Raw genomic sequence first — 20,254 nt, forward strand, 5'->3', positions numbered from 1 at the left:
AAATGCAGCAGCCTGATTGGTCCTAGAACAATAGGATTGAGATTGCAGCAGTCTGATTGGTCCTAGAACAATAGGATTGAGAGAGGGACGGGCCACCTCGCTGGCCCGCCCCTTGCTTCCATGCCGAGCTGCGCCGCTGCAAGGGGGGGCTATTTTCGGCGCTGCTGGGGCGGAGCCGCAGGGGCGGCCAGCGAGGGGGGGTGACACCCCTCCTCGCTGGCCGCCCCTGCGGCTCCCCCCCCCCCCCGCAGTGCCAAAAATAACCTAATTTTTTTTTAAAAAAAAATTTTAAATAAAAAATCCCAGTGGGCGGGGCTGGCCCCCCATGTGTCACCCCAACAGGGGTGCTGCCCGGGGGCCCCCCGCCCCCTCCGCCCCCCTGCGACGCCCCTGCATAGGGCATATATACAGATTTTAACAACAACAACAACAACAACAACAACAACAGCCTGGTTCGTCACTGTGAGAAAAGGATGCTGGACAAGATCGATCCTTAGCCCTTGTCCAGCATGACTCTTTTAATGATGGGAATACCATTGAAGGCTTTAAAGGGTAAGAAATTTGGGAAGGAAGTCAGTTTAGGAGGGATTTCCAGATTAACAAGAGAGATGATGAATGCAATGCCATGTTGGTCTTTCCCCCCTCCCCCCTTTTTTTCTTGTTTCTTAGAGTAGTTTAAACTGCATCTCAGCACTCACGAATGCAGCATCGCTCTCATTATGTCATTTTAGATTAAAATCGAACTCCCAATCCACCTCCATCAAAAGCATCACCTGCTTTTCACCTTCTATCATGTCAGCTGTGAAATTAACACAAAGGGGACAGCGAAAAAGCAGGATGCCGTCGAGACAACAGGTAGGTTCACAACTTGAACCTGTGCCTTTGTTCTCCCCACCTCCCACCCAAGCAGTCTGTGTTGGGTAGATCCAGGAAGCATGACGTGTCAGAAAGGAGTTGTCCTATCCATTCCATGGACCACCACCATCATTGTTGAGTGCCCATCTCTTTGTTTCAGTTTCACATACTACAAGACTGGATACCTGCTCTCCTGTTCCTCACCTGTCTTTCTAGTGTGCAGGTGGTTAGCTCAAAACTGGGCCACGTGTTTTAGGCATTGGGAAAAGCAAAATGTGAAATGATCCTTAGAAATAGGTGTGTCTTGCCAAGCAAAAATGTGCTAGTTACCCTATTATTGCCTCCCCTCACTTTACAAGATGACATTTTTTGACAGAGTGTCTCATCAAAGACTGCGTAAACATAGCAGTCATGGGATAAGAGGAGAGGTCATCCTGTGGATCAGGAACCGATTACGAATCAGCAAGCAGAGAGGGGGAATGAGTGGATAGTTCATGTAGAAAGTGGAGTCCCCCACCCTAGACAGATACTTTCCAAGCATTCATAAATGATAAAAAAAAATCCTTCCAGTAGCACCTGAGACCAACTAAGTTTGTTATTGGTATGAGCTTTCATGTGCATGCACACTTCTTCAGATACAAAAGCTTATACCAATAACAAACTTAGTTGGTCTCTAAGGTGCTACTGGAAGGGGAAAAAAATATTTTATTTCGACTATGGCAGACCAACACGGCTACCTACCTGTAACTATAAATGATCCAGTTAGAGGCGAGCAGTGAGGTAGCCAAGTTTGCTGATGACACCCAGTTGCTGAGGGTGGTTAAAACAAACAGAGATCTCAAGGAGCTCAAAAAGGACCCTCTCCAAGCTGAGTGAATGGGTGATTAAAGGGCAAATGCAATTCCATTTCAGCAAATTAAAAGAAGAAAAAAGAAATGGATTTGTTTCCAGTAACATATAAGTGATTCCCAAAGCAAGTGTGTGATCATGTTTCTACCTACATGCTAAAAAGGATGCTTACACAGCTGTGTGCATTGCTGTCTCTGCAGTTGGGTTTACTTGGCTGCCTTTGCTAAAGGATGGCCGGATCATCACCTCTGAGCAGCACCTGCCTGTTTCAGCCAATCTTCCAACAGGCTATCTGAATGTCGGGGATACTGAGGCTCGAAAGGTAGGGAGACCTAATAAGTGAATCTGGGGAGCGTGAACTGTATTTTACCTGTGCTGATATGCTGTATGTCTTCCATGCACCTAAGAAGGTACACTAAATTAGCTTGGAAATGGTGTGGTGTGCAATTCATCATCTGAGAACATCACCATTCCTTTTTAAAGCAAGATTCATTGACAATTTGCACAAGCAGAATGCATTAGGTAAAGCCAAGGCAAAAACTTAATTTGCATAATTATTCTGACCAGAAATCATTCAGACTTCTTAACTGCAGGATTAGGGGTGCTGGGTTTTTGTTGTTGTTCAAAACACATGTTGTTATAGCATGATGGTCCAAGTCAGGGGCACCTCAATCATTAATAGTTTGATGTCTGCCTTTGTGAATGGATCTGCAGAGGAGGAGGTCACTGAAAGGTTCAGTCGTTGCAACAACCCTGACCACACCTAAACTTCTTGTGGTGGTGGTGGTAGTAGTAGTAGTAGTAGTAGTAATATAATAAATAATATTGTAGTGCCAAGTTACTCACTTAGCAGTATACTCAATCAACTGGCAAAATGCTTTGCACCAGCCAGGAGAACTAGCTTGCCCTCACTATTGAGGGGGCTGGCATCTGATGTCATGCATCATGTCACAGAATGCACTGATGTAGCACACACCATGTTGTGCAATACACTGATGTGGTATGCCACATCACTGCTCAATATTGAGGGGGCCTGGCGCCCTCCTTAGGAACTTCAGGTGGCGGAGGGGAAGTGCTTCAGCCTTCCCTAGCTGGCGCACCTGGTGCCAGCTGACAATAATTTTACAAGAGAATGCATGAGCAGGTTGCTAATAACTTTGTGGTGCAATAGACCGCAGAATCTGTCATGCAACAAGTGCAGCAGTTGCACTGGAGCCCACTGTTGTGTAGTATTAAAACTCGCCCATCTGCTAGCACTAACAGGCAGAGATGGATGGATACAAGCAAACAGGAGGCTCCAGAGGCTTGTCTCAGCTCCCCTAGGTCCTACCCCTTTTGTGGGAAACTGCAATCTCTTAAGAGGCCAGCCCTCTGGCCTGAAGAGTGAAGGCAGTAATTCTGCACCTCATGCACCACCCACAGATTTTTTGATCCAAAATCTACTGAAAAAGATTGAGATACCAAACTACAGTTTGAGAGTTGGGTCAAATTCTCCCCGCCACCAACACTTTCTTTCAATCTTTTTTTCTGTATTTTGTGCATGAAGATTACTCTTTTATACAGTGGTACCTCTGGTTACATAATTCGTTCCGGGGGTCCGTTCTTAACCTGAAACTGTTCTTAACCTGAAGCACCACTTTAGCTAATGGGACTTCCCACTGCTGCTGCACAGCCAGAGCACAATTTCTGTTCTTATCCTGAAGCGTTATTTCTGGGTTAGCGGAGTATGTAACCTCAAGCGTATGTAACCTGAAGCGTATGTAACCTGAGGTACCACTGTACTTTTTCACGCCGGGCTGAGCAAAGCTGCATTGCGAGGTGTCACTGAACCTCTTTAGCCAAATTCAAACATGACACTTTCTCCTCTTCTCTCTCTCTCCCCCCCCCCACTTTTGTTGCAGCCCAGTATTGATGTTAAATGGGTCGATGGGGCAAAGGCTCTCTTCAAGATCAAGCTCCATTTGGAGTCAACCATTTACACCCAAGTAAGTGCAACTCAGCCTTTGCTTAATGGGTTGTTGTTGTTTTTTAATGAACTATTCTAAGGGTAACTGTTGAAAATGAAGTGGCATTTTTTTCCATCTTATAAGGCTCAGGTGAGAAAATTCCACATTTGGCCCTTGGGGTGCTCTGGAGGCCACAGCTTCACAAGCCACCTCTCCTCCACAGGCCATGCCCCTTCCCTCAGGCTTGGCAGGAACGACAACAATAGTGCCACTTGCCTGCCTACCTAGAGAGATGTGTGCCATCTTGTGTGTTTAGGAGCCTCCAACCTTTGTGGGGCTGCACTGCATTCCACCTGAATAGCCTTTTCTGCGTTCCTTCAGAATGGTTTAATCATATTAGTCCCTTTCTGTAGACCAATAAAATGGCAAGTACACTGTAAGTCTGTTGGAGGCAGTCATGCTTCTGTGCACCAGTTGCTGGAAATCGCAGATGGGCAGGGTGGTTTTGGGTTTCCCATAGTCATCCTGGCTGGCCACAGTGAGAACAGGGCACTAGACTAGATGAAGCTTCAGACTGAAACAGCAGCCTCTTCTGATGTTCTGAGATGTTTCCTTCAAAGCATAGGAACATAGGAAGCTGAGTCATTGGTCTATCTAGCTCAGTGCTGTCTACTCTGACTGGCAGTGGCTTCCTAGGGTTTCAGGCAGGGGGCATTCCCAGTCCTCCCTGGAGATGCCACTGGGGATTGAACCCAGGGGCCTTCTACAGGCAAAGCACATGCTCTACCACTGAACTATGGCCCTTCCTCTGCAGAGGAACACAGGAAGCTCCCTTATACTGAGTCACAAGATTTGCCCATCTAGATCTGTGCCATCCACACTGGCTGGCAGTGGCTTTTCAGAGTTTCAGGCAGAGATGTCACAGGGGATCGAACCCGGTACCTTTGGCATACAAGGCGGGTGCTCTACTACTGAGCCGCAGCCCTTCCCTTGGGCAATTGCCACTTTGAGGTGGCATGGGAGATGCCACTGTGTGTCCTGTAGGCTCCATCAATAACCATCTGCCATGTCTGAAGGCTGTTGGCCTTGGGTGAAAATCAGTGGGATGAATAAGGCACTAGAGAAGGCTGTGAACTGAGCTTCTCTGTTCCTTTCAGGATCTCCACCTCCATAAATTCTTCCAGTATTGCCAGATGATTCAAACAGGTACCAAAGAAGTCCCAGGAGAACTTGTTAAATATCTTAAGGTGAGCTGGAACTGTTCCTCTAGCCCGTCCATGAGCACCCACCACTAATGGAGTCCCCCTGCTGCAGAATGTGGACGTGTGTTTCAATCTGGGTTCTAGCTTATCATTGATTTTAATTATTTTTGAATTTTTTAAATAGTCCAGCTCTTTCTTCCTGGCAATTTCATCCCCCCCCCCATATACCGCTTTGTGGTTTGTTGGTTGGTTGGTTGGTTGGTTGGTTTGCTTGCTTGCTTGTTCACTGTTAAGTGGTATATAACTTTTGTGAAATAAAAATAAAGTTATCTATTTTATTATATTCATTTGCCCAGGCTTTCCCTGGCCCCTTATTATTGTACTTTGTCACTGCTGAATTTCTGTTTTTATCTGTTTTCATAATACTAGTTTTACTGGTTAATTAATGTTGTGAACCTGTGTGTATGATACTGGCTTTCATGTTGTGTTTGTGCCTAGAGGTTTTAAAATACAAATTTTACAATTTACAAATGCTTTTAAAATAAACCCATGTGTTTCAGTGTCTGCATGCCATGGATATCCAAGTGATGATACAGTTTCTGCCTGTGGTCCTTATGCAACTCTTTAGAGTCCTCACCACCCGGACACAAGAGGAAGAAATTGCTGTCAACTGTACCATGCAAGTTTTTGATGATAGTATACCGTTCATCATAGATCAGTGAAGCCATAATCCCAAGCTTTGAGAAACCCACATTGTTAGAGTCTGTAACAGAGTCAGTGGATGGGGCTTGCTGCCTTTCACGTCTCCCTCGAATGCAGCCCCATGGATTGGCAGCTGATGGGGACATTTTTGTGGTGGGGGCGGGAGGAGCCAAAAAGGTATCTTGACTACTTACCCAATAAGTAGGCAGAGCTGCTTTTCCACAAGGAACGTGCAGAAGCGGCTCTCCTTCACAAATCCTGCCTCACATTCATACTCGTTGTTCTTCCTCAGGGTTCTCCTCCATATTGTGTCCAGATGCCACGAGGAAGGTCTTGACCATTACTTGAGGGCTTTCATAAAGGTAAGTGCTGGCTGTGGTTCTTAGGTTCTTATAAGAGAATTAAACAAATTCCTGGAGGAGAGCGCCATCAATGACTGCTCTCTGCCTCCACATTTGGGAGCAGTAGTGCTTCTGAATGCCAGCTGCTGGAAGACACAGGAGTAGAGAGGGCTCTTGCACTCAAGTCCTGCTTTTGGGTTTCCTATTGGGGCATCTGGGTGGTCACTGTGAGAATAGGATGCTGGACTGGTTGGTATGCAGTCCATTCTTAGGTCCATGTGTTCTGCCCCATCATCCTCTCCTCTGTGACCAGGGAGCCCTCTCTGATGATGGGTGACACACACTCTTTTTCAGTATTGCTTTCGGCCGGAGAAGCCTGTTGTGCCTCACGCAAAGACCACACACGAAATCTTGGCTGTCGCGATGGCAACAATTCTGAAGCAGTCAGCAGATTTCTTGGCCATCAATAAGATGCTGAAGGTGAGACAAGACAAGGCAGGATTTTATTTGCACCCACTCAGTGGAAGCTGGTTCATTAGCGTGAATGGGGCATTGCCTTACTAACCTCAGCCTGAGGTGGCACTGGCTGTTCGCTCGCTCTCCCTTAGTGTTGCCACTGTAGAACTCTGCAGAGCAGAGGCAGTTTTACGGTGGCGCAACCAGTGGCGCACTGCCGGGGCGCCAAACATTGCTATAGAAGGGAGCATGAGAGGCGGGGGGGGGCACTGAATTTTAGCATTGCACAAGGCTCTGCACAAGGCTCTGCCTATCACTGGCTTTGGTGCCACCTATTGTTGTCCTCCCTGCCTTCCACCCTACCAGCCCCAATGGGCACATCCTGCCAGTGTAACAGCTAAACCCAGTCTGGCTAAGGGTGCTGGGCTTGATCATGAAAGATGCATCCTAGCACTCATTGTGTGGCCATTGCCAATCCAGATTCTTTCAGGCTCAGATTCCCAATGAGAATCACTGTGATTTGCTCTTGCTTGGTGAATGTATCTCTGTTTTTCTCCTGGTTTATTCCAGTATTCGTGGTTTTTCTTTGAAGCTCTCGCCAAGTCAATGGCTATGTACCTCCTGGATGAGAACAAGATTAAGGTAAAGACAAAAGCAGCCGGTTCAGGGCTGGCAGGTGGCGCTCAGCAATCGTAGTGCAATTATGCTTCCTCTGGCTCCACATCACAAATCTTCCTCCCAACATAAATGACAACTAGAAATATTGAGGAGAGGTGCGGCTTAGTTCCATTATTTTTAGGGCTGCAGCATCTTATCTTTAAATCAGGTATCTTAATCAGTTAATGCTTTGGATCAACTAGAAAGGTGTCTCCCACTTTAACAGGGCAGAAGATATATATAGATAAATATAGACATAGATATAGATGATATAGATGTGGGATGCGGGTGGCGCTGTGGGTTAAACCACAGAGCCTAGGGCTTGCCGATCAGAAGGTCGGGGGTTTGAATCCCCGCGACGGGGTGAGCTCCCATTGCTCAGTCCCTGCTCCTGCCAACCTAGCAGTTCGAAAGCACGTCAAAGTGCAAGTAGATAAATAGGTACCGCTGTGGCGGGAAGGTAAACGGCGTTTCTGTGTGCTGCTCTGGTTCGCCAGAAAGCGGCTTTGTCATGCTGGCCACATGACCCGGAAGCTGTCTGTGGACAAACACCGGCTCCCTCGGCCTTTAGAGTGAGATGAGCGCTGCAACCCCAGAGTCGGACACGACTGGACCTAATGGTCAGGGGTCCCTTTACCTTGTATAGATATAGAAGTCATTCTATGGGAAGTGTCATGCACACTGAGTCAGATCATGGCTCCATCTTGCTCAGTATTGCCCACACTGACTGGCAGCCCTACCTGAAGAGGAAGGAGGTTGAGCCTGGAACCCTCTGTAGGCAAAGCAGTTACTCTAATACCTTTTAAGGCAAAAACTGCTAAGACATATCCCTGCAGCATTGAAGGAAGGATTCTTATGCTTCAGGCCTACTGTTTTAACCTATATGCCAGAGCTGAGGAACTCGTTGCCCTTCAGATGTTGCTGGACTCCAGTCCCATCAGCCCCAACCTGCATCTCCAATGGTTAGGGATAATGGGCACAGCAGTCCACAGGCTCCTCACCCTGCCTTACAAAAATTGATTTGGTTCACTTTATTGATGGGTACAGCTCACAGTTATTATATTTGTTCAGTATTGCCCCAATATTACAACACGGTAAAAAAAGCGGGGGGAGTGCTAATTAAAATTTCAATATGTTTTACAGACAAACTTACAAACAAAGCAGCCTGGGAAAACCAAAAGTACAAAAAAACAATTTTGAATAAGTGGTGAGAATCAGTAGTGGTGTATTGGTTAGAGCCTAACTCAGACATTAAGCTAATTGGCTGACCTTGGGCCAATCACTCACTCCCAACCTAACCTACCTCACAGGGCTGTTGTGAGGAAGAAATGGAGGGGAGGAGAACTGTGTATGCCGCCTTGAGCTCCTTGGAGGAAAGGTGGGGTATAAATGCAGTAAGTAATGCATTTTGTCCTGCAAATGATGAAATGGTGCTCCCAGCCTCTTCCCAATCTTTTCCTTGTTCTCATTCACATTGTGCCACTTCAGCTCCCCAGGGTCCAGCGGTTCCCAGAGTCCTACAACCACGCCTTGCACTCTCTGCTCCTCGCCATCATCCCTCACGTGAACATTCGCTACAGTGAGATTACAGAGGAGTCCAGAAATGTCAATTTCAGCTTGGCCAACTTCCTGAAGGTTGGTAGTTTCTCTTGCTCTTTCAATTCCCCTCAAATCCCCCCCCCATATATGAAAGCAAGAACTAAGAAGAACATCTTTGACCACATCTGAGGTGCAATCAAATCTGGAATACTGTGTTCAGCTTTTGGGCATCCCTGCTCATAAAAAAGAAATTGGTCGTAGCAAATTAAATTCTACTCAAGTGAAGACTCATTGAAATTAATCAGCCTAAGTTAGTCATGGTCATTAGTTTCAATGGGTCAGCACTAATTATTGTTGGATACGAACCAAAATTTTTGTTTTTTTTTTTTAATAAAGAATTTATTGGTTTTTTCCATAACAAAAAATACCATCACCCACCCACATTTTTACAAAACAAAAACAAACATAACCACAATTCTTCTTCTTTTTTTCCACACACAATGAAAAAAATTCTAGTTTCAAATCTTTACAGTTGACTTCCCCTGCCTTCTCTCCTTCGGTTCCAAATCCAGATTCTACTTTAATAACTTCGTCTCTCAAAAAAAAAAATTAAATTCAAATTTAAACAAACATCTTGATCCATAATAGTTGGTAACATAACTTTATATCTTAACATATTATTCTTATATCAAATCTAAACTATTCTTCTTTCCCTTAAACTGCTGCTAGTAACATAGAAATTTAAAATATCCCTTTTCTTATTAAAAAATAAAATAAAACTTAAAGTCCCATCCCTCCGATTTCAGATTACCATAGCAAACCATTTATATTCTGCACTTAACACATTTCACCCTATCCCCCCTCTGTCCAATGTCCTTCTCCATCTTACACCGGAACCACTCCTCAAATTGTCCTCTTTTCTTGAACCTCCGCAGAACCAGACACAGTCTCCAACAGACCTTGCATCGAACATCAGGGTGCACTGCTCATCTTCTTTCGGCTTCTCCCATTTAATGCTGCATTCTTCTTCTATTTGTAAAAATCTTAATTTCTTGCCTTTCGCTCCCGAGCTCTCACCTCGGGGGCTGGATATAACATTCCTCGCCGTCCCCGGGCTGCCACCACCGAAGGACGTTTCTTTTTCCGGGAGTCGCCAAGCCATCTCTCTCAGTATTCCAACCAAAATTTTTGAACTGGAAAAGGTGCAGAAAAAGGGCAACCCAAACTGATGAAAGGATTCAAACAAGTTCCTTATGGAGAGAAACTCTAAGCCTTAGGGGGTTTTGGTTTGTGGGGAGCAATTCATGAAGGAGTCAGGGATCAGCTTTGCCCAGACTTGGAATCTGGGGTCTTCAGAGGAGGAGTAAAGGGAGCAGGGTCACGTAACAGAGCCCCACAACGCCAGTACCCCATAGTAGTTGTCAAAAGGATCCCCCCATTCTAGCAACTGGTCTCTGCACCAGTTACCTGGGTCCTTGGCTTGCTCTTGAGCCCCACACCCACCCACCCACCCACCCACTCCAGGGACTCAAGAGGAGAGACTGTGTGCCAAGCAGGATCTTCAGGGCATCCAATTAAGTGTAAAACTAGCCTCACATGAGTCTAGTTGGAAGGAGAGGAAGCCCATGTAATAACCTTCTGGGCCCAGCTGAAGGCCCTGGAAGGGATGGATCCTCTAGATCTTACATAATCTGTCTGAATGGAATAACTGCTGAAGCAATAGCTCATTTAGAGTTCCACAGTGTAGCCTTTCCTTAATAGCCAGGGTATGTGTGACAGATGTGTATTAAATTATGCATAGGGCTGTAGCTAGGGGGTGGTGAGGTGGGCCTCCGCCAGGGGTGCAGGCGATGCGGGGGGGGGGATTTGGCTAAAAAATATGTCCATAAATTTAAATATCAATTACTGCCTCATAAGAAATGGTTTTTAATAGAGGGTGAATTGAATGGGTGCAGGGTGTGTGTGTGTGGAGGAGAGGTGGAAAGAAGAGCCAATTTGTCCGTGGCTAGGGGGCGCAATCTGGACGGTTCTGCCGGGGCGTAAGATCACCTAGCTATGGCTCTGATTATGGACAGTGTTGGACCTGCAGATAGGGTGAAGACTTCCTCTCTCATTATACTAGAACTCTTGCGTCATCCAGCAACACTTAATGTTGAGTGTGGGGGCAGTCAGGGCAGGCAGAAGAAAGCAACTGTGTGTTGCTTTGCAAAACATTTGCAAAGGACACTGAGAAGCTGCATAGGAGGATGACAAGATGATAAAGGGTCTGGATGCCAAGCCTTATGAAGAATTATTAAGGGAGTTGGGGATGTTTAGCTTGGTGAAGAAAAGACAGAGAGGCGATAGGATAGCCATCTTCCCAACCACTTCCAAAGGTGGTACTGTAGGGCAGGAAAAGCCAGGCCCCCTGCTTCCTCTATCCTTGAAGGGTGCAGGTAAAGAGCCTGTGGGCGGCTGGTAGATTCGCCTGTTTGAACCTACCAGTTCATTATCCTCACTCCCAAGATTTAAGCCCCACAGATAGAAGTTCCAAGATGCTCCAGGGGGCTTTCAGGGTGTGCTGTGAAATGGGTTGGAAGCTGTTTTTCTGCAGATGGTGACAGTGCACATCCTTCTTTTTTTATCTTCTGCAGCGATGCTTGACGTTCATGGACCGGGGATTTATTTTCAACTTGATCAATGACTACATCTCTGGATTCAGTCCCAAAGACCCAAAGGTAACATGGCCAGACTTGTGGAGGCAAGAAGATGGTTAGTGTCACAGATTAGTGTGCATTAATACTATGTTTGTGGTTTTTGGTTTTTTTCCTCCTCCACATCCAGCTGTTGGTGGAATACAAGTTTGAATTCCTGCAGACAATCTGTAACCACGAGCACTACATTCCATTAAATTTGCCAATGACCTTTGCCAAACCAAAACTTCAGAGAGGCCAAGGTAAGTCCTTAGCTGAGTGGGTTAAAAGGCTGATATTTAGTTATTATTGATCCATCATAACTTTTGTGCATTCTGAGACTCCTAACCACTCAGGGAGGGGGCAGACATCATTTTAACACTTCCATCACAGGAAATCTTCAAACACTAAAAATAATATTGTGGTACTTTAAAAGACTAACACAATTATTACAGCATGAGCCTCTGTGGGCTACAGTCCTCTTCGTCAAAAGCAAAGCATGGAATTAACCCCAAAACACAGTCTTACTAAATGGAAGCAACTAACATTTTGAACCCCACTAAAACCCTTTGCTGTACCTCACATTCCCAAAGAGTTTAGAATGTATAGACACTTGCACACTCAACTCATTTGCAAAAGTTTCCTTCATTGTGATGTACAGAAGCATGGTCCTCAGTGCGTCAGAAGCGGTTCAGTCATGCTGGTCACATGACCCAGAAAGTTGTCTGGACAAACGCTGGCTCCTTCGGCCTGAAAAGCGAGTTGAGTGCCACAACCCCATAGTCGCCTTTGACAGGACTTAACCATTCAGGGATCCTTTATCTTTACAGAAACACAAGGCATTGCCTGTCTGTTTTTCACCAGAAAGCTCTAAGGCACCTGAGCTGATCCACAGGCCTGTAGATCTCATTTTGAGGTTGCTTCTTCAAGGTCTTTTGGGATTCAGCTTACTTCAAAAACCTCCTGTGTCCATTTGTGTTGCACGGTATATGTACCGTGTTAATTGAAAACTGACTATATATATTATTGATTCCTTTTTGTTTCCCTTTTACACATTAATTAGATTTCTTTTCCGTGGTTCTGGAACGGTTCACTTCAGTAGGTACGTCTGGGGTAGGGCTGGGTATGGGAAATCCCTGCTGGGAAGCTTCATGACAAATCAACTGCAACTTCAAATCAGCTGGTACATTCTGTACCCGGTAAATTTTTTGACAAACACTGCCAGCAGCCAATGCTTCTTAAACTGGTCAGCTTGTTTTTAGCACCCAATGCATTTCAGTTAAAAGCATGCAGAATTGATTCCTAAGCCAACTAACTTAGTTTCTGACAGCTGCTTTCTGCTTTTGCTGAATCCAAGATAATGCTGAGCTGGAACATCTGGGGTAGCAAGTTTTCCCTCTCTGTAAACAGCACCCTGTAGAGCTTCAGGATTTCAGGGTTATGAGGGTGCATATCTAGGTCACTGTCGTGTGACTCTTAATAAAACCACAGATAGCAGGTCTTTAAGCAGAGGCTTGACAGCCATCTGTCGGGAATGCTTTGATGGTGTTTCCTGCTTGGCAGGGGGTTGGACTGGATGGCCCCTGTGGTCTCTTCCAACTCTAGGATTCTATGATTAACATTAACTTTTCATGGACTAACTTCTGTGTTCCAAAAGAGTTGTCGTAAACATCCAAACTGCTCATCCATCATGCATCCTTTATCCTTGACCTCAGAACTCGGCCATAGAGGTTGGATTAGACATGGGGTTGTATGCTCCAGTTCGCTCTTGCTCAGGAGTAAATAGTAGTAGTAGTAGTAGTAGTAGTAGTAGTAGTAATAGTAATAGTAATAATTTTAAATTATTTATACCCCGTCCATCTGGCTGGATTTCCCCAGCCACTCTGGGCAGCTTCCAACAGAAGATTAAAAATACATTAAAACATCAGTCATTAAAAACTTCCCTAAACAGGGCTGCTTTCAGATTTCTAAATGTCATATAGTTGTTTATTTCTTTGACCTCTGATGGGAGGGCGTTCCACAGGGTGGGCGCCACTACCGAGAAGTATTCAGGAAGAAGGAATGGACTGAACTGCAGTTCATGTAGGCTAAGCCATCAAGTAGAGTGCACATATTTCAACCCTCTAAGGACAATATAATTGTTGCTGGTGGTTGTGGGAGAGTTTGTACCCACTACTAGAGCATCTGCTTTGCATCTAGAAGGTTTCAGGTTCAGTCCTCAGCATTAAAGGCAGCAACTTGCAGAGGTTTGAGGGAAACCCTGCCCCTAACCCTAGAGAGAAAATAATGAGCTAGGTGCACTCAGCATAAGGCAGATTCAACACGAAGGGGAAGGACGTTGTCTCGGTAGTGGAGTTTCTGGCACTGGAAGTCAGGTTCCAATGTCTTGTGAGGCCTCAGATGTGACATTGCAAGGCACCAGAAGTTGCGCTGGGGGCCCTGCAGTGTGGGTGCTGAGCACCCACAACAAAATTTTGGCAGGTGCTTGGACCCCCCAGGCCCACTATATTTGGCGCACATGCGCACACACATCATGATTCACAATATATTGCCAGGTCAAGTATTGTGAAACCGATATTGCAATATAGGAATAGGAATAGGAATAGGAATAATTTATTATTGGCCAAGTACATTTTCCAACATACTTGGAATTTGTTTCAGCTACATTGCAATGTAAACATACAGACACTGTTCCTCTCACAATACAAAGAAGCAAGGAAGCCCCACCCATAATTTACCCCCCTTCAGCTATACAACTATGAATTTAACAATTTAATGGCACAAGGGAAAAAACTATTCTTGTGCCTGGCCGATTTTGTATATGAACTCCTGTAGCGACGTCCAGATGGAAGTAAATCCAGCAGATGATGACCTTATGAACTTCAAACTGGTTTTGGATGAAATATCGCCCAGCCCTAAGCATTGCCACCATGCACAAATAAAACTGAGCAGTAGAGAAATAAAATTAAAAGAGTCCGGAATCTAGGAAAGCTAGGATAAACATATGTTCTTAAGAGGCTCTTAATGAATGTTGTTGCCTTGCTAATGGCATTCCTGATGGGGGCTGCTCTCTCCAAGAAGGCCTGCTTCCACATAATTCACTGAAATTCACTTGTCATGAAACAACTAGCAGGATCTCCTCAGATGATCTTCAAGACCTCCCACAGGAGGCAGGGATGTTGTTAAAAGGGGATTAGACAAATTCACAGAAGACAAGGCTATTGATGGTTAATAGCCATGATGTCTATGCTCTGCCTCCACACTGGGAGTCAGCAATGCTTCTGAAGACCAGTTGCTGGAAACCACAGAAACTGCTCTTGTGTTCAAATCCTTTTTGCAGGTTTTCCCACTGGGGCATCTGGTTGGCCACTATGAGAACAGGGTTGTTATTATTACTATTTTATTTATTCACTGCCTTTCAACCCAAGATCCCAGGGCGGAATACAACATTTGACCACTGGGGGAATAGGATGCTGGACTTGATGGGCTATTATCCTGATTGAGCAGGCTCTTCTTGTTTTTTTAAGTTCTCAAGTTCCTACCATGCCAACTCGTGGTGCTGTCTCCATCACCCACTCACATCCACTTGACTTGCTAACTTCTTTGGCCCCTTCATCCTTCCTTGGGCCCTTCTGCCTGTCATAACGAGATCCGCACAAACTAGCCAACAACAGCCAGATTCCCTCCTACTTACTTGCCTTATCCCCCTTTGTGACCCACATGACAGCTCAGCCCGTTACCTTGAAAGGCTTCATTGCCATGGCTGCCACCCAAGCCCTTAATGCATTGTAGTCACAGAAACATGGCCCTTGTTTTTCATTTCCACGGCAGATGCAAACCTTGAATACAGCTTGTCCGATGAATATTGCCGCCACCACTACTTAGTGGGCTTGCTCCTGAGAGAGACGTCTCTGGCTCTGCATGACAACTACGACATCAGATCCATGGCCATCAGCATCTTGAAGAGCCTTCTGATAAAACATGCTTTTGACAACAGATACCAGCATAAGGTATAGTGATACTGAGTGATGGTGTATTCCAGTGGTGGGAAAACTCAGGCCCTCAAGGCTTCTCTCTCTGGCCCTCAAAACTCTCTCCATGCTACACTCATCACTGGTGCTGCTTCTTACACTCCTTGGGTGTTTTTACCAGGCTGGGAAGTGTCCTTGGGCTACAATTATGCCTCTTGCTTGCCTGAATTAAGGGGTGTGTGAACGTGTGTGTTTAGAAACTGGCCACCGGCACAAAGGAAACATTGCATCTGTTGCTGTGCCCACTTTGGCTTTTGGTTTCTGCCCACTCCTAGCATGTGGCCCTTGGAAGATTTCCAGGAAGGGAATGTGATCCTAGGGCCAAAAAAGGATCCCCATGCCTGGTGAAGCCGGCTCTATTTTGTCCACTGCAAAAGCCACCTCTGAACCCATTTTAGTGCATAACCAGGTTTGTTATGTATTGAAGTTCTCACCCTAGGCCACTAGGGGTGTTGTGAGTTTCACTCTGCCCACCATGACTGCAGTTCTCACTCAGGTCCACATGCAAATGAAGGATTGAGAGTGCCGTTCACAGATTGGGTAGCTAGAGAGAGTTGTTACTGTTGCATGTTACTGAGTACTATATAAGCAGGCTGGCTCAGCCCTTCGGTTGAGTTGTGTTCCAGCCGGAGAATAAAGAGAGCTGCTTGGAGAATAACTGTGTCATCTCCGCCACTGCGCACAGGGACTTGCCGAGCTGGAGGCTTGGTTCGGGGGCAGCTCATGGGCCAGTTAAACAACCTCCGTGGGCTGCTTGTGGCCCATGGGCCTTAGGTTGCTGACCTCTGCTCTAGGTGTCCCAGGTTCCATGGCTGGGGGAAGACAAAGTCTGATGGAGCAGGCCTGTCACCAGATCATAACTACTGTACTCAAAAGTTACCACTAGCTACCAGGCCAGGTTTAAGGTTATTTTATTAATTTACAAGGGCTTAACAGCCTGGGTCCAGGATGCTTCAAAGACTGCTTGATTCATAATATTCCAGCCTGATCACTGAGATTTTTGGGGGAGTCACTGTTAATGGTCCCCCATGGCTCAGATGCCCAGTTGAGCAGTCGATCCCTGGCGAAAATGGACTTGGGGTCAGCACTGAATTAAAATGTATCCCCAACTGCAACCCTGACTGAAAATCAGCTCTACTCAGGAACTCCCAGGCAGTTTTGGGGTAGCATGACCAGTGTGGTGGCACTGGGTGCCCCGCTGCAGGGGTGCGAGAGACTGGTGGGCACTGAATTTTAGCATCACACAGGGTGCCACTGAAATTTGAGATCCCAAAGTCAATCCCTGCTTATTTCTTTACAAAGTGGGGCATGTGGTCAGCCCTGAATTTAAATTCAGCACCAAGTGGGGTCCTATTTTTGGCAGGAATTTTCAGTTCAACCACAACTGCAAAAAAAAAAAATCATTCCTTTGCAGTCCCAGCTTAAATTCAGGCCAGGTCTGCAAAGGAAAAACAGATTTCTCCTTTGAAGTTTGAATCACTTGATGTTGTGCAGTATGAGGTGCTCAGTGCCGCCTCCCTACCCACTTGATGATGCTAAGCCAGGAGAAGAATCTTTACAATCCTTGCGGAATTGACTAGAGTTGTCAAGCGTGCTTAAATTGCCCACTTGATTTCACTCCCAGATATGAACTTCTTATTGTTTCATTAGGCTCTTGGGCTTATGTTTTCTCTCTAGACAGGACCCAGCAGCTTTCATTGCAAGGGCTGACAGTGTCACTTTCAGCTTTTCCAGTCCTCACCAGCTGGGGCTTCACCTACTGGTAGCCCATGTTGCTTGCAAATGTGGGACCAGGCATAGGACAGGCTTCCCACACTGGGTCTCAGGAAGGCATGGTAGTGCTAGGAAATTTCCAGGGAATGGGGGAAACCTTGGGGGTGGGGAATCACACTTCCCATGCTAGCAATGTGTTAGGGTTGAAAATCTTTCAGGTGCTGCTGTGTGTTCTGTAGAGAAAGCCAACCATGGCAAACTACCCAAGATGGTCTTTGCAAGAAGATTTGCAGCCTTGAGAATCTGGAGAACTTAATCCCTCCCTACTCTGGAGTCCAGGGGTATCTAGAGCTGCTTCTTGATCACTTGGAGCACGTTTAGCTTCTCACTGGTTCCCACTTCAGAAGTAATTGCTACCATCAAATCCTCAGTCGCTGCAGTCATGATCTCCCTTGAGGGCTGTCTGGCTTCCTCCAGTTCTGCACGTACCAAATTCAGTGTCCTGCACAGAAATTGGATTCATGGGAAACCTTTTTCTGGTTCCTTTTTAGAAGTTGGGCTCATGGGAACCTGCTTTTATTTTCCTTCAAGAAAAAAGAAAAGAAAAGAAAAAAGCATATTCCCAGGTCTTGCAGTTGTAGAGTTATTGGAAAACATGCAAACACCCCCAAAGCAGTTGTTCCTTCCTTCCTTCCTTCCTTCCTTCCTTCCTTCCTTCCTTCCTTCCTTTCCATACATTTTTGTATTGAGTTTCCACTTAAGTACACAGTTTCCTTAATACAGTAAAAGGCAATTTGGTGTTCTCACTAATATATCCATCTTTATACACAATTTCCCCTAATTTATGCATTTTTGTAAACACTGCTTGTTTGGAGAACCACATCGAAAAATTCAAATAAGTGCAAATTCAAATAAGTGCAAATTCTGAAGGACAGCCATACTTCAATTTGCATATTGATTTGAGAAGTGCAGCTTTAGTAGATCTGCCTTTGGATATGAGCTGAATTGGACGTCTCCCGCATTTCAATTCCCCACACTACCTTGCTGATACATTTTTTAAAACCTGCATGTTAGATGACAAGACCATTGAAACACCAGGCAAAAACATTCCTTTATAACCAGGCCTTTGGCCCTCAACTATCTGTGGCCTTTTAGAAGTGGGTGTGATATTTATGGTGTATTTCTCCCTCCCACACCCCTTGGTTTTAATGTCTCTGAGGTGGGGAGGGGTGTTTTGTGCCTGGCTGTAAGTCGCTTTAGGTTGCCCTGGGCAAGGTCATAGAATTAAAGGAAGGGCCATCTAATCCAATCCCCTTGCAATGCAGGAATCACAGCTAATGATGGTGAAGGGATAAATTAAATAAATAAATAATGTAAAATAATAAGTGGAGCCAGCTACAGGTGGAGACACTTCTCCCCAAACCTCCATTCCCACCAGCCAGGTAGCTTAGTTGGTAGAGCATGAGACTCTTAATCTCAGGGGCCTGGATCCATGCCCCATATTGGACAAAAATATTCCTGCATTTGCAAGGATTGGACTAGATGACCCTTGCAGTCCCTTCCAGCTCTCTTATTCTATGATTCTGTGGTCCCACTCCTGTATCTTCAGCAGCAACAATGGCATGCAGAAGTTAAACAGGTAAAGCTGCTCACAGCATGGCTCCATCAATAAAGTGACTAACAAATGTAATAAATAAATAAAACAAGGAAATATGCATCACAGTTATCGTTTCTCTCTTGCAGAACCAGCAGGCCAAAATAGCTCTGCTGTACTTGCCCTTGGCTGGGCTTCTTCTGGAGAACATCCAGCGGCTGGCCAGCAGGGACACCCTGTACTCTGGCAGCACCATGTCAAATTCTGTGAGTAATCTTGTAGTAATAATGACTTGCATTTCCCCCCAGCTAATGGAGAACGTCTGTTTTTAGCTCTGTTTACAAACAGTACAGTTGCTTTGTAAGGGTGCATGAGAAGGCCAGTGGTGAACGTGCTTCCCTGCAAGAACCTCCTCGAATGACCTTCCCCTCTGTTGCACATCCATGGCGGGAGCGCTGGTGGATCTGCAGGGCTGCAGCCACCCTTCATGCTCCTGCTGAGTGCAAAGTTCTGCAAGTTATTTCTAAGTGCATCTGGGAGTCTCTTTGAGACCAGGAACCCTGCATTACAGAAGGGCTGAGGTTCAGTGGCTTTGCCTGCAGAAGGTCTCAGGTCGGCATTTTTCAAGTAGGGCTGGTGATTGTCCCCTGCCTGAAACCCAGGAGAGCCACTGCCAGTCAGCATAGACCAATGGTGTGACTTAGTGCTAGGCAGTGTTATCAGGGTTCTCACTGGCAAGGAGGTGTCTAGAAACCCTTTTCAGACCTTTCCTATTCAACAGAGGTTGGAGCGGTTGTAGCCAATGTTCCTGGGGACAGTGGAGGAGTGGCAGTTGCATGTGACTGGCCCCTGTACTCATGTGGCCCTTCTGTCTTCAGGCACAACTTCTGAACAGGGCTTGAGAGCCAAGCAAATGTCATCCAGAGCAGCATGAGCAAGAAACTGGACTCGGAGTGGAGCTATTACACTAACAGCAGCTGTGTTGTTCAGAATTGCTTGGGGCCACACATTCCAGCTCTGCCGATTTACAAGAGAAATAGAAGCAGCCCAAAAAGCTCTTGGGTTAAAAGTTGTTGTTGTTGTTGTTGTCAAAACAACATAGGAAGAGTTCACTTCATTGTCTTCCAGCAACAGCAATGTGGGAAGTGTGCACATTAATTGGAAGGGAGGCAGAACCTCAGAAGAGCTTTGCTGGCCATCTGGCCCATCGTGCTGCAGTGACATAGTTCCCTTTGGGAAAATTAAAGGCAGAGGCAAAAGCCTTCTTCTGCTCTTATCACTCAGCAATTCAGTCAGTCTGTGGGGTTTCCATTTCTCTGCCATGACTAATAACCCAAGATTGATGGGGTGGTGGGTTTTCTTTTGACTCGCTTCATGCTTTGGACTTGAACATGAGCCAACATCTCCTCCTCCTCCTCCAAAACCTTTCCTTCTTTTCATTTCCCCACCAGGCATCCAGAGATGAGTTTATGTGCAATTTCACATTGCCTTCCAACAGGTCAAGCCTAATCGTTGACAAAGATTCACGTAAGCAAGAGAGTACTGGTCTGTGTCAGTCATCCTGGGGATATAGAATTACATTTTTGTCCACCAGAGGAGGCTCCTGAGTTTGGGGAAAGGGACTGGTGTGCATTGCTGTAGATACAAGCATTGGCTTCCAGATCTCAAATCCCACTTCTGCCGTACACTCAGTGAAT

At 45.8% G+C, this 20,254-nt stretch overlaps 1 protein-coding gene across 4 annotated transcripts in view; it reads left to right on the plus strand.

Moving 5' to 3' along the window:
• DOCK11 (dedicator of cytokinesis 11) overlaps nucleotides 1-20,254 on the plus strand; it is a 185,882-nt gene that overhangs the window by 117,801 nt on the left and 47,827 nt on the right. For all 4 annotated transcript variants that reach the window (XM_033137075.1, XM_033137076.1, XM_033137077.1 and 1 more), the window contains 14 exons: nucleotides 732-855; nucleotides 1,905-2,026; nucleotides 3,606-3,689; nucleotides 4,808-4,897; nucleotides 5,413-5,531; nucleotides 5,847-5,916; nucleotides 6,250-6,375; nucleotides 6,922-6,993; nucleotides 8,497-8,643; nucleotides 11,181-11,264; nucleotides 11,371-11,482; nucleotides 15,051-15,229; nucleotides 18,707-18,823; nucleotides 20,009-20,084. In XM_033137075.1, coding sequence (XP_032992966.1) covers nucleotides 732-855; nucleotides 1,905-2,026; nucleotides 3,606-3,689; nucleotides 4,808-4,897; nucleotides 5,413-5,531; nucleotides 5,847-5,916; nucleotides 6,250-6,375; nucleotides 6,922-6,993; nucleotides 8,497-8,643; nucleotides 11,181-11,264; nucleotides 11,371-11,482; nucleotides 15,051-15,229; nucleotides 18,707-18,823; nucleotides 20,009-20,084 — 1,522 coding nt within the window. The remainder of the gene's footprint in view (nucleotides 1-731; nucleotides 856-1,904; nucleotides 2,027-3,605; nucleotides 3,690-4,807; nucleotides 4,898-5,412; nucleotides 5,532-5,846; nucleotides 5,917-6,249; nucleotides 6,376-6,921; nucleotides 6,994-8,496; nucleotides 8,644-11,180; nucleotides 11,265-11,370; nucleotides 11,483-15,050; nucleotides 15,230-18,706; nucleotides 18,824-20,008; nucleotides 20,085-20,254) is intronic.

This window comes from Lacerta agilis, chromosome Z (genome assembly GCF_009819535.1).
Source record: "Lacerta agilis isolate rLacAgi1 chromosome Z, rLacAgi1.pri, whole genome shotgun sequence".
Taxonomy (NCBI): Eukaryota; Metazoa; Chordata; class Lepidosauria; order Squamata; family Lacertidae; genus Lacerta; species Lacerta agilis.